This window comes from Nelusetta ayraudi, unplaced genomic scaffold (genome assembly GCF_046127955.1).
Source record: "Nelusetta ayraudi isolate G7.1 ecotype Tasmania unplaced genomic scaffold, CSIRO-AGI_Nayr_v1 ptg000135l, whole genome shotgun sequence".
Lineage (NCBI taxonomy): Eukaryota > Metazoa > Chordata > Actinopteri > Tetraodontiformes > Monacanthidae > Nelusetta > Nelusetta ayraudi.
Window position 1 is genome coordinate 892,501 of NW_027466185.1, and position 17,516 is coordinate 910,016.

Sequence of the window (17,516 nt, forward strand, 5' to 3'; positions counted from 1 at the left end):
AATATATCATGTCATCATTTCACACACACAAATATATATATATATATATACATATACATATATATATATATATATATATATATATATATACTGTATATACAAAATTTCATGCCATCTTTATTTTTCCATTTTTTGTTGCCATTTGTTGATTTATTTTGTTTGTTGTCTACAACTATTGCTGCATCACTGCAGCGTGGGTGTTTAAATGACAAGAAAAAAAATGTTTTTTCGAATTGCTTGAGCTTATTTTTTATACAATTGTGTGTAGTTACAAAACCACAAAAAATGATCGTCAAAATCAAAATTAGAGGCTGCCAAATCTGACTCGCGCCCACCTTACATTTTTTTCTAACCATTTTACAGATAAACTGCACAGGACTCACAGGTCAAATCTGAGGTTCTGTCGCTCTTCAAAGAAGTAGTCCAGGAGGAATTTGCGCACAAAGTCTGGGTTCAACGTGTTGTCGATCACCTCCGTCCTGCCGTACTGGACACAGAGAAAAAGAGACAGCTTGGTTTATGAATAGGCAAAAAAGAAAACTGACTGGACTACGTTTTTCTCAATACATTTCACTTTTCTTTCCACAGGCAAATCATCCCAGAGGAGTGTGGTATCTCAACTCTATCGCAAATAACTCCAAGCCAATGTAAAACCATCTGTCGCTTTAAATATCTTAGCACCTGTCCTACCTGAAACATGTTTTTTTCAAATACATACATTTTTTTTAACAAGCACTCTGGTGAACCGTGCTGAATCACCTGCAAACACGGGTGTTCTTTTTCATGAAAGCTTGGCAGCCGAGTTATCCAGTCAATCAGGGTCAAGTGGGCTCCTCGTTTTGGCATTTAACCAAAGCCATTAATAATGCGTGGAGGTGATGAGCCACCGAGAAATATGAAGAACTGCGCATGATTAGAGGGCAGGCATCGGGCTGTATTTGCATCTGTGAATATTCATTCTCTTGAAACAGGCAGGCGATTGAGCAGGTTTCTGCAGGCGTCAAAACACTTCAGACTATTTATCACGATTAGTGCATCAATATTCAAATTTAGATTTGTACAATTAGATCAAAACCGCATTGTGAGTAATACATAATTTGGAATGCGGTCACGGCTTCATATTATCTGGCATAATAAACAAAAATAATCACACGTTTGTTTCAGTCAGCGGGTCTGCAAAACAGATTGAACCAATGTTTGCGAAATGTGCCTCAACTTTAAATATAAACTGATCCACATTTCAACTTCAAGCAGACAACGGCGAACCTCACTGGTCTTCATGAATGAGAGTAGTCAACATATATAGCATGCTGCAAAAATCAGCATGCCGATTTTGCTAGACTCTTTAGCCACAGAACTCTTACACTTCAGAACAATTCGACACTCAGAGAAGCAGCCAAATACTAACAGGTATGAGTACTCAAAGTATTCAAAGCACTCTGTTCTGTATCAAGGTACATAAGGTGTCATGCTCACCTCTCTCCATTCCTTGTTGCCCATTCCTTCCGTGTAGAGAACGCAAACTGCAAATGGCAGAGAAAACCAAAATTCCCATCATGAACAAATGCAAACCAGCTAGCCAAAAGCTAACAATCAATATGGCGGTCAAGGAATTTTTCTACATAGTCATACTTGAGATTAAGAAAAACAAGGAATGCCATCAACAAAATGATTGATTGATCATTATTTTAAGAGCCAAAAACAAGTGAAATGTTTAATGTATGGACTATAATGTATGCAACTATAAATAAATGACAGAAAAGCACTGAACTCTGTTACAGTAAAGCACGGCATCAGAACATATGTTACGATCCGATTTTCAAATGGAGAAAGACATAATTTCAGCTCATGATGTTATTTCCTGGAACAAGGCATTCTTCTCAAAGCAAAATGACTGCGTTCGCTGATCACAATTTATTCTTTAGGGCCCTTTGATGTTTTTTGCTTTTTGTCATATAAACATCAATAATAAAATAAAAAATTAGACTGATAAGGAAACAATTGCAGACAAAAATATCCAAAGTGAAATAGAAGACGTTCAGAGACAAAGGAGAGTGAATTTAAGGGATTGTGAGTAAAAATAATATTTATAAAGATGACTAAACTAATGCATGGACAATACTAACTGACAACACTGACTTTCTTATAATAATACATAGCGTACAGTGTGTGTGAGGGAAAGATCTTAATCTTGTTTTGCCCCCTTTTCAAAATGGCACCTCCACTCTGCTCATCCGTGTCTGATGCCATCCATCCACAAAGAAGTTTGGCAACAGTTCCAATAATCAGCCCCAAGGGACCAATTTTCCTGTTTTCAATTCCAATTTTACTGCCTGCCGAGTGTTATCTCTGTGCGACTTTGCCCCTGTCGAGCCCTCTCACATCACAGGGCCCGGCTCTCTGCACTCAGCATAATCTAAAATGCTGCTCAGCACACGAGAACATGTAATTGGCTCCTCCCACCACACTGTTTTTAACTGTTAATAATAGCTCGTCATCGTCGCCTTGAGTCACTTCTATCCGGGTCATACAGAGCCGTTGCGTCAAACGATGCTGTGGCGTTTTCCTCAAAAAAAAAAAAGGCTTAGTTTTGGGGAAAACCGCTTCCATTTTTAAATCCCGACTCCAATCTCGGTATCGTATCACGAGTGGCAGGGAGTGAGTGTAGGGCAGCGGGTGAAGAAATCAATTCGGCAACAAAGGAGCTCGCATTTATAAGTCACTCCCAATTGCTGTGTGTGTGTGTGTAAAGGTGTCACGATTTTGTGCGGGTCTGGCTGATACCCCGACTGAGGAGCTTGGATGCAGCAGGCGCTTGTCCTCCTCTCCCATCACGGACGGTTATTCCGTTTCAAAAAGCAAATGAAGGAAGCTGAATTCAACTGGAGAGTTAACTGAAGTCTTCTTCTTCTTCTTTTTGTTTTAAATAAGCCTCCATGTTTGAATAAGTTACCTGATTTTATACAGTGCGAGTCAGTATTCCTACACTTCAGGTATCAGTCTTGGCCTTCGTGTCTCGCTTCTCCACTGCAGATCTCTAAAATAAAGTCCCCGCAGGCCACCAAAAGCTCAGTTTTCATTACCCCTAGAACTCCGTAAAACCTAAATATTGCAATAAAAACTGGTAATGGAAACACTTAAACTTCGAAGAACCCCTAAAATATCAGTAAAAGATTTGTACGCTCTCATGATGTGGTCTTTCAGACATATCAATGTAGATGTATATCACAAAAGTGTAATGGAAAGCAGCAGAACCCTTGTAATCCTGAGTAACCCTCAGGAAAGAAGTGAGTATTGAAGATAATTGGATGGATGGATGGATGGATGGATGGGCCATTAGAGTTGGGGTAAAAAATAAATAAATACATAAATAAGATCAAGTTGACAAATGGGGCAGAACTTACTTGGGTCTGATTTGGAAAAGGTGTCCATGTCCAGCAGGTTTCTGTGGAGACAGAGGAAAAAATAATAATCATCTATTTTTCTAACAATCATTCTGGGGTGTTGGCGCTCCCATTATAGCATCCTAGAGTTCTGTTTCAGATGCCGGTCTAGCTGTGACTGTGGGGTGGCGGGAGAAGGCAGAGATTCTGAACACTTACACACAAAGCTTAATAAACCAAGAGCCCAGACCAGAACTCAATATGAACAGACAGAGAGGGCCTCTGATGTCACTTCACTGCTGCTCACTTTTACTACCTTACATGTGATAATGATGAAAAAAAAACTGTGTATTGTTAAATTTCTAATGAAACTTGGCTGCAGCTGCGACAAGTACTGTCCTATGACCCGTCACCCTCTTTAACCCGGGAGGTCCATACAAACTTTTAGGAACCTGTTCCTTTTCGGAACTTTGAAGTTGCTCCTTCACCGACTTTTTATTTAAACAAGTTTTAATTCTTAGCAGGATTCTTCATTCATTGCGGCTCTTTTTTTCTTTCCAGTTTTCAGAATCACATTAAGTTCGGCGCCACGGTTTGACCTCAGGGGTTTTAGCAGAGGGGGAGAGTAATGAATTCATTTGTGGGGGTTCCCCCAGAGAGGGAGCACAGGATCAGATTTAATAAAAGCCTGTTGTTACTTCTGATTGGCAGCGTTAGGACGTGGCTAGTGCTCTCAGTCAACCCGCATTTTTTTTCTTCTAGTTGCTTTAGAATTTGGCCCAATCCGTTAAGCTTGATTCCTTTTTGTGGGATGTGGGATGAGGGGGACAAAAGGGCATTTTCTGTTTTTGTTTTTTTTTTTCCAAGGGATAGCCTCTCCTGGCTGTGACTTCTACACTTAAAACCATGGAGTCGGTCACATTGAGCGCAGCGAGTCGTGATATTTTTTTTAACGGTCAGCAAAGTGTTTGGTTTTCTCAAGACCCCCGGGAGACAAAACCCCCAAGCTGGGGTCGTAGGGGGTTTTGTGTTACTTCGCAAAGGAAGATTCTTAAGATTTGCACAAGTGAAGATATGCAGCAACAACAAAAAATAAAGTTTGACGCACAACAATGTGCAATTACATTTCAGTCATGGAGGCCATTTAAAGAAAAAAAGAAGAGGAAGGGAGGGGGAAAACGGCAGTTCCATTTGAGTAAGAATAGGAGGCTCCAGACTCACTGTTGCTGCTCGGAGCACATCACAGAAGGTGGCACTCCTAATAGGCTCCTGGGCTCCCTCTGTGTTCCATTTGTGCAAGTTGTGTGTCTGTGTGGGTGTGTGTGTGCGCGCTCTGGAGCAGCTGGCCTCTTGTGGTTTTCATCAGAGAAAGATTTTAGAGCAGCCCCGACATGCGACCACAATTTGGAGCAACCGAAGCATGTTAAGGGGGTCCAAATGGGGTAAACACTCTAGGGGGCGCTATTGAGCGGAGTTTAATTTTTTTTTGTAAGAAATCAAATTTTGGGGAAGTTCTGACCTGCATAAAAAATTTGGTGACTTTTGGAGGCTGGGAAGTGGATCAAAATAAGGATCAACTTCTTTTTTTTTTTAATTTGTAAAATTTGGCTGGCCGTAAAATGAAAACGGTTCTGACATAATTGATTCGGCGCTCTTCATTTTGCCAGGAAGGTCGCATCCCTGTCATATTCCAATTTCGAGGCCGTAGCAATTACGGTTTCAGGTCCTTGTATTTTGACCTAGTTTCAAACAAGTAAAAATAGCTCACTTCCGGGTTGTTTTGGCTAATAGGAGTACATCAATAAAAGTTAGGTATGAATTGACTCAACACGTGGGTCCCATGTCTTTATGACTTGCCTTGAATTTTTTATAACAGTCAAATTTCCGGGTCTGACTTGCACGGAAGTTTCCAAGACTTTGGGTATAGGTTAAGGGGGTCAAAATGGGGCGAGAAGCCGCGTAGGAAGAATAATAATAACTAAACCTGCAAGCAGCCTTTGCGGGACTGAGCCACCGTGGCCGATGCGATCCCCGATAACCCCCACCTCTGCCGACGCCTGCAATTGACCCCCGTCCTCTGCCGACGCCCGGCGACATCTGCTGACTCTGAAAGAAGTTTAAGCAAATGATGCAGATTATTCACCTCCATTTTTTAAAATTTTGTTTGGTTGATGCTGTCAAATGTAAAATCTAGGCCTTGATGAGACAAACACATGGGTGTTTGAATGACGCCTGTAGGACTTCCCGAAATGAAACTGCAGCTATCCCAACTAGCAGGAGCAGAGTTAGCTCCGCGAGCTCCGCTTTTGCAATCTTGGACACCTAAGCTTAGAACTCAGCCATTTCGGCGTCTACATGAAATATACAGACTTTTTTTTTTCTGTTGGGGCGATCTCAAACAATTTCAAATATCTCACTTCCCGTTTGATTAGAGTAAAATTAGACTGTACGCACGTAGAGCTTGATGAGACAAACACGTGGATGTTTGAATGACATCTGTAGCACTTTTGTGAAGGAAACTGCAGCCATTTACAGTATAGTGTGTGTGTGTGTGTGTGTGTGTGTGTGTGTGTGTGTGTGTGTGTGTGTGTTGAAACAGAGCACCCAACCTGCAGCAGCACAGTTAGCGCCTCCAGCTCCGCTAGCTCCGCTTTTCCCGCTTTTACCACCTTGGACATCTAAGCTTAGAACTCAGCCATTTCGGCGTCTACATGAAAGATATTGGTATCATCTTTTAGCTAAGGGCTTCAGCAATCTAACTATATATAGTTATCTGGGGTGTGAATAACGGTGTAGGCGTGGTCAGTGAAAAAACGGACTTTTATTATTTTTCGTTGAGGCGATCTCAAACAACTCGAAATATTTCACTTCCTGTTTGTTGGGCGACAAAGGTTAGAGCGTACGCGACGTAGAGCTTGATGAGACGAACGCGTGGGTTTTTGTTGTATGAATTTTCGATGTTCCTAGGGGGCGCTACGTGCATTTTTAGTTAGTTTTCTGGTGTTTTTTTAGGATTTTGGTCAGTTCTGAAATCCATCAACTTTAAAGGGCTCTAAAATGAAAACGGTGCATTTGAAAATGAAAACGGTCATTTTCAATTTCATTTTATGAAATTTTTTGCCAGTTTCTACCTATGTGGCATATTTAATTCACCGATTTTGTTTGGTAAGGGCGTCAAAATGGGGTTCAAAGATGTGTAAATAATAACAATAAGAATTAAAGCTGCAAGCAGCGTTTGCGGGGATGAGCCGCCGTGGCCGCCACGACCCCTGATGACCCCCGATGACCCCCGTCCTCTGCCGACGCCCGGCGACATCTGCTGAAAGAAGTCTATGCAAATGATGTAGATTTTTCAACCTGTTTTTTTTTTTTTGAAAGATGCTGTCAAATGTAAATTATAGGCCTTGATGAGACAAACACGTGGATGTTTGAATGACATCTGTAGCACTTTTGTGAAGGAAACTGCAGCCATTTACAGTATAGTGTGTGTGTGTGTGTGTGTGTGTGTGTGTGTGTGTTGAAACAGAGCACCCAACCTGCAGCAGCACAGTTAGCGCCTCCAGCTCCGCTAGCTCCGCTTTTCCCGCTTTTACCACCTTGGACATCTAAGCTTAGAACTCAGCCATTTCGGCGTCTACATGAAAGATATTGGTATCATCTTTTAGCTAAGGGCTTCAGCAATCTAACTATATATAGTTATCTGGGGTGTGAATAACGGTGTAGGCGTGGTCAGTGAAAAAACGGACTTCTTTTTTTTTTTCGTTGGGGGAGCTCAAAGAACTCGAAATATTTCACTTCCTGTTTGTCGGGCGACACAAGTTAGAGCGTACGCGACGTAGAAGTTGACGAGACGAACGCGTGGGTTTTTGTTGTATGAATTTCCGATGTTCCTAGGGGGCGCTAGGTGCTTTTTTAGTTAGTTTTCTGGTGTTTTTTTTAGGATTTTGGTCAGTTCTGAAATCCATCAACTTTAAAGGGCTCTAAAATGAAAACGGTGCATTTGAAAATGAAAACGGTCATTTTCAATTTCATTTTATGAAATTTTTTGCCAGTTTCTACCTATGTGGCATATTTAATTCACCGATTTTGTTTGGTAAGGGCGTCAAAATGGGGTTCAAAGATGTGTAAATAATAACAATAAGAATTAAAGCTGCAAGCAGCGTTTGCGGGGATGAGCCGCCGTGGCCGCCACGACCCCTGATGACCCCCGATGACCCCCGTCCTCTGCCGACGCCCGGCGACATCTGCTGAAAGAAGTCTATGCAAATGATGTAGATTTTTCAACCTGTTTTTTTTTTTTGAAAGATGCTGTCAAATGTAAATTATAGGCCTTGATGAGACAAACACGTAGGTGTTTGAATGACGTCTGTAGCACTTTTGTAAAGGAAACTGCAGGCATTTCTGTGTTGAAAAAGAGGGAGAAGAGGTGTAATCATAATATACCTGTGTATGCAAATGATGCATATTTTTTACCTGCATTTTTTTTTAAAGTGGCTGTCAAATGTAAAATATAGGTCTTGATGAGACAAACACGTGGATGTTTGAATGACGTCTGTAGCTTTTTTCTAAAGGAAACTGCAGCCATTTGTGTGTTGAAAAAGAGGGAGAAGAGGTGTAATCATCATATGCCTGTGTATGCAAATTATGCATAGTTTTTACCTGCATTTTTTTTGAAGTGGCTGTCAAATGTAAAATATAGGCCTTGATGAGACAAACACGTGGATGTTTGAATGACATCTGTAGCACTTTTGTGAAGGAAACTGCAGCCATTTACAGTATAGTGTGTGTGTGTGTGTGTGTGTGTGTGTGTGTGTGTGTGTGTGTGTGTGTGTGTGTGTCTGTGTCTGTGTTGAAACAGAGCACCCAACCTGCAGCAGCACAGTTAGCGCCTCCAGCTCCGCTAGCTCCGCTTTTTCCGCTTTTACCACCTTGGACATCTAAGCTTAGAACTCAGCCATTTCGGCGTCTACACGAAAGATATTGGTATCATCTTTTAGCTAAAGACTTCAGCAATCTAACTATGTATAGTTATCCGGGGTGTGAATAACGGTGTAGGCGTGGTCAGTGAAAAAACGGACTTTTATTATTTTTCGTTGAGGCGATCTCAAACAACTCGAAATATTTCACTTCCTGTTTGTTGGGCGACAAAGGTTAGAGCGTACGCGACGTAGAGCTTGATGAGACGAACGCGTGGGTTTTTGTTGTATGAATTTTCGATGTTCCTAGGGGGCGCTACGTGCATTTTTAGTTAGTTTTCTGGTGTTTTTTTAGGATTTTGGTCAGTTCTGAAATCCATCAACTTTAAAGGGCTCTAAAATGAAAACGGTGCAACGCATCCGGACCATTGTTTTTACGTTGACCTTCTGACAGTCTAGTCTGTGTAATACAAAAGGTTTGAAACTTGCAGCATTCACGGTTGTTGAGTCCTGTCACTCTAGATGATTTCAAACAACTGAAAATAGCTGACTTCCGGTTTGTGAGGGGTCAAAGGTCAGAGTGTCAGAATGCAGGTCTGTATCCAACGAAGGCATGGGTTTTTGTCCCATGTCGTTTCGACCTTCCTAGAGGGCGCTAGAGAAGTTGAAATTTTTGTGACGGGATTTTTGGTCAATTTTCAATGTATGTCGACTTTGGAGGGCCGTTGTACGAAAACGGTTTGAAAATCTCCCATTTTTGTTGATGATTGTTTGGATTGAAGGTCCGTCATACTCAATTTTCAAGCCCGTCGGACTTGCGCTTTCTGAGCCTCGTGTTTTCACTCTGTTCCAAACAAGTGACGATAGGTCACTTCCGGTTTGTTTGGGGTCAAAGGTCAGCATATCAGCAAATAGGTCTGGATTGACCGCACGCGTGGGTGTTGGCCCCATGTCTCTATGACTGGTAAAAATTGGTAAAAAAGTGGAAATAACTCACTTCCTGTTTGTCGGGCGACAAAATTTAGAGCGTACGAAATGTCGGGCTTGACGAGACGAACACGTGGAATTTTTCCCCGTGAGTTTTGGAGCATGTTCAGGGGGTCAAATTGGGGCGTGAAATTTTCAAACGCCTCTAGGGGGCGCTAGAGAGCTGAATTTTGCCTTTTTCTCTTAATTTTATGAAATTTTTTGCCAGTTTCTACCAATGTGGCATATTTAATTCACCAATTTTGTTTGGTAAGGGGGTCAAAATGGGGTTCAAAGATGTGTAAATAATAATAATAAGAATAAACATTACAAATACAATCGAGCCTTCGCCTTGCGAAGACCTGCTCAGATCTGAGCAGAACTTCGCTGAGGCTCAGCCCCGAATTAAAGCTGCAAGCAGCATTTAAGGGACTGAGCCTACCCGGCCACCGCCTGCCGCGCCGACGCTCCCCAACCCCTGGCGATTCTGCCCGAAACCCGCCGATGCCCCACTACAGACACCAACGCCTGCCGACGACATCCGACCCCTGTCGACGCCCCCCGACAATGCTGACCCCTTCGGAATCCTGGCAACCCCTGTTGTCTCCCCCTCCGACACCTATCGACCCCTTGTGATGCCCACTCAGTCCTCCAAAATCCTGTCGAGCCTTGCCGACATCTGGCAAATCCCTGCCATCGCCTGCCGACACCCCTGGATGACTTTTGAAGCATGTTTTGTGGGTGAAATGAGAACTGGAAGAAGTCTTATGATTAATATGTGGAAGCAGCTAATGCAGATTTTGTATGGTGTTGGTTGGCGTGGTCAGTGAACGAAGCATCACGAGTTTAAATCGCTGTGCTGTCAGACCCGCTTCCTCCAATCTGGGTAGGCGTGGGAAAAAGGCTATTTACTCCGCCATTTCTGAGTCTACGTGAAAGATATTGGTATCATCTTTGAGGTAAGGGCTTCAGCTATCTAACTATATATAGTTATCCGGGGTGTGAATAACGGTGTAGGCGTGGTCAGTGAAAAAACAGACTTTTTTTTTTTCGTTGGGGTGAGCTCAAAGAATTTCAAATATCTCACTTCCTGTTTGTCCATTTTGAAAGATTAGAGCGTACGCGACGTAGAGCTTGATGAGACGAACGCGTGGGTTTTTGTTGTATGAATTTTCGATGTTCCTAGAGGGTGCTAGGTGGATTTTTCGTTTTCCTATTTTTTCATTGAGTTAAATTTTCACATCCATCAACTTTAAAGGGCTATAAAATGAAAACGGTGCAACTTATCCGGACCATTCTTTTTACGTTGACCTTCTGACAGTCTAGTCTGTGTAATACAAAATTTGAACCTTGCAGCATTCACGGTTGTTGAGTTCTGTGATTGTGGATTATTTCAAACAAGTGAAAATAGCTAACTTCCGGTTTGTCAGGGGTCAAAGGTCAGCATATCAGAATGTAGGTCTCTATCCAAGGAACGCGTGGGTTTTCGCCCCATGTCGTTTCGACCTTCCTAGAGGAGGCTAGAGGCATTTTAATTTTTGCGATGGGATTTTTAGCGATTTTTGGTCAATTTTCAATGAGCGTCGACTTTGGAGGGCTGTTGCACGAAAACGGTTTGAAAATTCCATTTTTTTTAGATGATTCTTTGGATTGAAGGTCCAAGTCTATGTCATACTGAATTTTGAAGCCACATATGGTCAGGGGGTCAAAATGGGCCGTAAAACGGCGGCGGAACTATAATAATAATAGTGAAGAAGAAACGTTACAAATACAATCGAGTCTTCGCCTTGCGAAGACCTGCTCGGATTTGAGCAGCACTTTGCTGAGGCTCAGCCCCGAATAACTAAATTGGGCTGTCCGGGAGCCTGACAATTGTAATTAAGAAACAACACATTTTGAAGGAAATAGCTACATGTATAATTAACTTATCATTCTCTAAATAGGCTATAGGCTAGATATGCATATTCAGAATGATTATATCATAACCGAGGCTCGACTATAATGTTTATTTGCATTTGGTTGAGAAAAATGTTTTTCTTTAAAAATAATGCATCAATATTAAAAGAAATGCTGTTATTTCCTTCAATGAAATGCCTGCCAAAATGCCGCAGGGCACTTTGCCGAAATTCAATGCTGCAACATGAGTGTGCGGATTTTAAAAGGAATTCAAACGAACGTTAACCGAATAGTTACCCAGTTTGCGACCGACTCCGACGTGTCAAACCGGAAGTCAGTAGTGTAGGTCCAGACTCGCTTCAAACTTGCGTACACAAGCCAAGCACAAGATCTGAAGACTGAAAGGCACCCTTACTTGCACTAACTAATTACCAATCAGGGAGGGGCAAGGAGGGCGTTGCAGGACTTCCGGATGTCCCCTCGATAAACAACGGGGCCACTGTGACATGGGAGACCGTCGGCTGCAGGAGAGCAACAATGAAATCAGGGTCAATTGCAATTTTGTTTCCAGAGGGTAAAAGAATCTGACTCAAAAATACCAAGAAATCCAAGCCTCCCGCACTCCCACGCAAACTTTTCCTGACACACAAAATGCGCTGCCATCAAAAACACACCATGCCTCGCTCAGAAACGCCCCCCGTGACAGGCAAGACACTGGGATCAATCCAGTGCCACTCAGAGTATCTCCAGTGCAGCTTTGTCTCTGTAAATGCTGGGACCGCGGCGGTGCTCCCACACCCAAAAATCATTACTAGCCCCACCCGCCGATCAGACACACATGCTATCAGCCAGGCAAGAGCGAGTCCGGCTGCTGTCTTCGGCAGACACATACACACACCGTTATGCTTTTGGCTGGTATTGAACCAACGCACAGCAGGGCAACCCCACCTCCAGTTCCTCCTTCAAAGTGACAGTTGTCAGTGGCGTCTACAATAGGACAACCATTTCGACAGCCGTATGGGGCCAAGAAAGGTCACGGAATCGTGGTGGTAAAAAGCGGAGGTTTTGGCGGGGTAGAGCAGAAAACGGTTTTCTTTGAAAGGGCAAGTGCGAGTCGATGCGCGGTGCACATCAATGTGATTCATTTGAGGAAATGGATATCATCAACTTGTATCATTGCTGGAGGGAAAAGAATGTTGATCTTGCAAGATGGTCAATGAGTTAATCAATTGTCTTCCTTTCTCCTTTTGGGAAAGTTCATCGTTTTTTTTTGTTTTTTTTACAGCTCCTCCTTCACAATTGTTTCAAAAATGACGCGATTCCCCAGTGTCTCAAGGTCTTTCCGTTCAATGAGTACCATTGAAAGGTTCTTTCGGCCACGTCATTTATCATCAAATACACTCCAAGAACAAGAAGAGAAATCCAACATCGAACGATTCATTTCAAGATAGGTAACGATCACTAAATACAACCACGGAATACAGACGCTTTATAGGGGGGAACATTTGAGACAATCTGCATGCAAGCAATGTGGTCACTTATACAAATTAATTCAATTTGGCTTTTAGTCCGACCATGCACTCCACCTGGAGTTCACTCAGTATTTAATCCTTCAATCATCGTGCCGGTTTCAAAATGTTTTCTTTTTTCCATCTGCACACACAAAGGACTCCTTTTTCGTGTCCAGTTGCCGTATACTCCCCAGGTACGTGGGGACGAGGCTTTCGAATGTCAGATGCCTCCTTAATCAGTTCACTTCTTGACGGATAAAGATCTGAATGGCAGGTTTGAATAGGACAGGACGGGGGAGAAAAGGTTTGTCAAATCGTCGTGCAATCAAATATTTTCTCTCGTTTACAAACGCTCTCTCTTGGCTCATTACCAGATGAATGCAGGAACATGTTCCATGTCACTAGGCTAAGCCCAGACTATAAGTGCAAAAAACAACAACGAAAGGACATATCAAAATTCTTTATTATGAGGATCATTTGTACAGTTATATGATGCTATTTAAATTTATTGTGATAGGTCGTGAGAAAAAACAAACACACACAGAATAGCTTGTTAAAATCTGACCCTCCTTGACCGTTTCTGTAAGAACTGGTCATCTAAGAACTGGATATTCACCCTTCTGAAGTCCTCTCTAACCCTTAACCCAGAACTGAACTTTACCATCAACACAAAGATAAAAACACAAAGTGCCCCAACATAATCAATATGGTTTACCGATCCAAGAGGTCTGAAACTCTTGCGACGCTTGCATCCTACAATCAACAGTGTATGTCACTGAGAGCAAGACTTTTCGAGGTTGGGGTTTGTTTATATGGTTCATGTTTCTGCATAAAACTTCAATCCACGGTGCTGTGCATTTTAGAGATAAGAATCTTTTTGGATTTTTGCCAGGCGCTGAGCCTGACAGAGCCCAGGCTGCGGGACTGATCAGATGGTAGATTATGTTGCCACATGACTGCGTGACATTATCACAGTGCCTCTACTGTAGCAACTCATCATTGCTTCCTGTCGTGCACAACAGTTGTTTGACAGTTGAGGCACACAATCTAACTCACAACCTAATGATTCGGGTTGTTTACTGAACTTCAATGTATTTATAGCACCAACGGAAATGGTCAAAGCCCATCGACTATCATAGAATCAAATTATCCGTCGATGCCAAATTCGGATATCCAAGAACGTAAATATTAGTGTATGTGAGCCATTAATATGCTGGCGAATGGCTTTCAAATTATAGGGGTATGAACTAAAGATATGGGCAAACATTTGTTTACATAAGAGTGAAAATTAGCATGTTGTCAACTAGGGCTGGACGATAATTCAGTCACGATATATATCGATCGATCGATAGACGTGTGCTGCGATAGGAAAAAAAGGGGTCGATAAAAAGTTCGATAGAAAAAGTTTCACTTCCTTTTTCATCATAGCCAATCATGTAGCTCAATATTACGGTCATTTCTTCCTCCAACCAATCGCAAACACAGACTCAGGTACACTCCGTCACCAAGCCCCATGCCAGCAGACTGGAGTAGAGCCTGAGAATTGTTTAGAATCGAGAATCGTTTGTAAAATGGGAAAATAATGGTTTTTGAATCGAATCGTTTGGATTTGAAAGAATCGTGAAAAAATCGAATCGTGACCCCAAGAATCGACTCTGAATCGAATCGTGGGATTCCTAAAGATTCACAGCCCTAGAATCAAGTTCCATAAAAACAAATTATTGAGCTTGCAAACTTCATATAAACCTCTTTACAAACAGTATGTTGCCTAGTTGCCTCGGCCTCACAGAATTAATAATAATAAACTTTATTTATATAGCACTATTCATGGAAAAGGAAATGCAACCCACAGTGCTTAACAAAAAAGAATATAATAATAAATAAATTTAAAAAATAATAATAATAATAATGATAATAATAAAAAAGATAAAAATAAATAAAAGACCCCCCACCCCCACCCTCATATGGACCCACCCCTCCACACCAACGCACACAGACAAACGCCCACACTCGTACTCACACAGACATTGGTAAAGTAGCTTGGCACACAGGAACCGGGTGAGGAAAGGCCACTATGGGTGGCCGTCCACAAAGGGAGGCACCATAGTCTGCAGCCGAAGGGAGCGCCGTCAAAGAGACCCAAAACAACCCGTTTTGATCCAACGTCCCTGCAGGCAGACCAGGCATAACTCCCAGCGTGGAGGGCACTGGCACTAAAAGTATAAAAGTAAATTGAGAGAAAAAAAATGATAAATAAATACATAAATAAATAAACAAATAAACAAATAAACAAATAAAAAATACATTAAAAAAAAATAAAAATTTGAACAGTGGGATACAAATAGACAGATATAGTTATAAAAAGTATAAAAACCATTAAAAGGCAATAAAAGGCATATGAATAGTAAAATAAGAGAAATAAGTTGTTTTTTTTAAATCAGTGAAGGAACAGAATAAATAAAATAGACAAAACAGGCAATAATTGTAAAAAAAGACTAAAAATCATTAAATGCAATAAAAGGCATAAGGAGTGAAGTAAGAGAGATAAAAGTAAAAGAAGTCAGTTAAACGCCAGATTAAAAAGGTACGTCTTGAGCTTCCTTTTAAAAATATCAACAGTCTCTGCGGCCTTGAGGCTCTCTGGCTGGCTGTTCCACCGAGTAGGGCCATAATGGCTGAATGCAGCCTCACCATGGGTTTTTGTTTTGACTCGTGGAACAGTTAACAGGCCAGTGTCAGAAGACCTCAGGTTCTGCGAGGGTTGATATGATAAAAGCAGGTCAGATAGATAAGATGGCCCAAGACCATTAAGACATTTAAAAACTAATAAGAGAACCTTAAAATCAATCCTGAAGCGGACAGGGAGCCAATGCAGCGACTTTAAAACCGGTGGAATGTGATCCCGTCCTCTGGTCCTCATCAGCACACGTGCGACTGAGTTTTGTAATATTTGTAGACCATTAATACTCTTTTTGGGAAGACCAGAGAGCAGGGCATTACAATAATCTAGTCTACAGGAAATAAAAGCATGCATCAGCACCTCCGTGCTGGTCTGAGAGAGGAACGGGCGGACTCTGGCTATATTCTTTAGATGGTAAAAACCTATTTTCGTAATATTATGTATGTGAGGAACAAAAGTGCCAGTATCAAAAATAACGCCGAGGTTCTTTACATATTGTGAGGGTTTAAAATCCCGTAGTTTTGGTAAAAGTTCCTCTTTCTGGCCTTCAGGACCAATAATTAACACTTCAGTTTTATCCTGGCTGAGCTGTAGGAATTTCTCTGCCATCCATGACTTGATATCTAAAATACAGTTAAAAAGAGCATCAACTGGCCCTGTCTCATCAGGAGACATGGCGATGTACATCTGTGTATCATCAGCAGGCGGCGTTTCCAAACAAGGAGTGGTTGCAATTACAATAAATTCCAAGAGGCAATCAGCACATTTCAAAAATGCAACAGAAAAAAAATGTGGAGCATGTGGGCTTTATGAAAAATTAAAAGGGCCTCAGTTCTCAAAAGACAAAAGCTCAAGTGTGGACACAAAACACACCCAAACTAATTGACAAGTATTTCGGTTAACAGTTCGAACACAAACAGGAGAATCTAGAAACGTTGCCAACTGGCTTAACTTGTATAAAAAGAAAATACAAAAAAACAAAACATATTGCTTTGTCAGGCTGGTTCAAAGGGACTACGTGAACATCATGCACAAAAGTTTAAGCAATTAAATTAAATGGGTAACGTTTCTTTTGTTTCATGTTTCAGCCAATTAGCTGGATAAGACTCCTTCCCCTGACACCATCCGAATGTGTCTGAACGCCACGCTTAAGGGGAAGCCCATTCATCACCTGAACAATAAATATGTGATCAATTCAATATTAGTCCTCCATCTATATGTAAGGGGAAACGTATGTCCTTTCGCGTCAGGCAAAAGGTCTACATGAGCTGGGCAATCAATGAAGGAGAAAGATGAACCGCTGAGGGGGGGGTCACCTGAGCTAGGGATTGCGAAACAGGTACTAAAAGTTATTAAGTATTCACAGAAAGTTGGGGTCAGGGACTCGAAGCGGACCCAACAACATGTACATAAGTGATCACAGTTTAACAGCAGTCTCGTAAGCCAGATCTCTCAATCATGACCTTGTTTTCATATTTGGCCTCCTTTCAGCTCAGACAGCCTTGATTCAAAACGATCAAACGTCTACAGACATAAAGCTGGCTTTAGGGCTGCAACAATTCCTTGAGTAAACTGATTACAAAAAAAATAATCACTGAATTTCATCTACCTAAATGCCTCGTTTAATTACATTTAAAGCTCATGTTTTGCACTGACTCTATTTAGTCTGACACGACGTGCTTCCATCACAGGCCATGTGCCTCCTTGCAAAGCGGGGGAGAAGATGGAAGTGGTCTTTTGGTCACGTTAAATCAGGGGGAAGTCTTCATGTCCAGCCAACAGGCTCCCACAGCTAATGAGAGCAAGGAGGGAATTCGTCAATTTACATGTCGGCTCGAGTTTTGCTGCGAGCCGACAGAATGGCAGAGGGCGGGACCGAAGACAGCGAAAATGAGCAGACGCAGCCAAGTGAAAGTAATAAGGGGAAGAGACAGAAGCGGTTGAAGGTGTGGGATCACTTCAAATTAAAAATTAAGGACAACATCGTGGTGTGTGTTCCATTACAGCACAACTTCAATACTGCAGCACCTCAAAAGAAAACACCCATTTGACAGCATGAGCGGACGACCCGAGACAAGGTAAATTCAACATAAAAATCATGACGTAAACATTAACGTTGCGGTGGTCCAAGAAACATTGTTGTTATGAAATGTGACCAACATTA

The 17,516-nt window shown here is 41.9% G+C and overlaps 1 protein-coding gene across 4 annotated transcripts in view; it reads right to left on the minus strand.

Moving 5' to 3' along the window:
* Positions 1-17,516, minus strand: part of LOC142877440 (copine-8) — an 84,200-nt gene that overhangs the window by 60,739 nt on the left and 5,945 nt on the right. Inside the window, exons 1-5 of one of the 4 annotated variants that reach the window (XM_076012087.1) lie at positions 14,693-14,815; positions 3,405-3,445; positions 2,954-3,037; positions 1,477-1,523; positions 384-487 (exon numbers count right to left, since the gene is read on the minus strand). In XM_076012087.1, the coding sequence (XP_075868202.1) occupies positions 384-487; positions 1,477-1,500 (128 nt within the window). In that variant the 5' untranslated portion in view covers positions 1,501-1,523; positions 2,954-3,037; positions 3,405-3,445; positions 14,693-14,815. Of the gene's footprint in view, positions 1-383; positions 488-1,476; positions 1,524-2,953; positions 3,038-3,404; positions 3,446-14,692; positions 14,816-17,516 lie in introns of those variants that run through there. The other 3 variants (XM_076012085.1, XM_076012086.1, XM_076012084.1) reach the window with 3 other exon arrangements.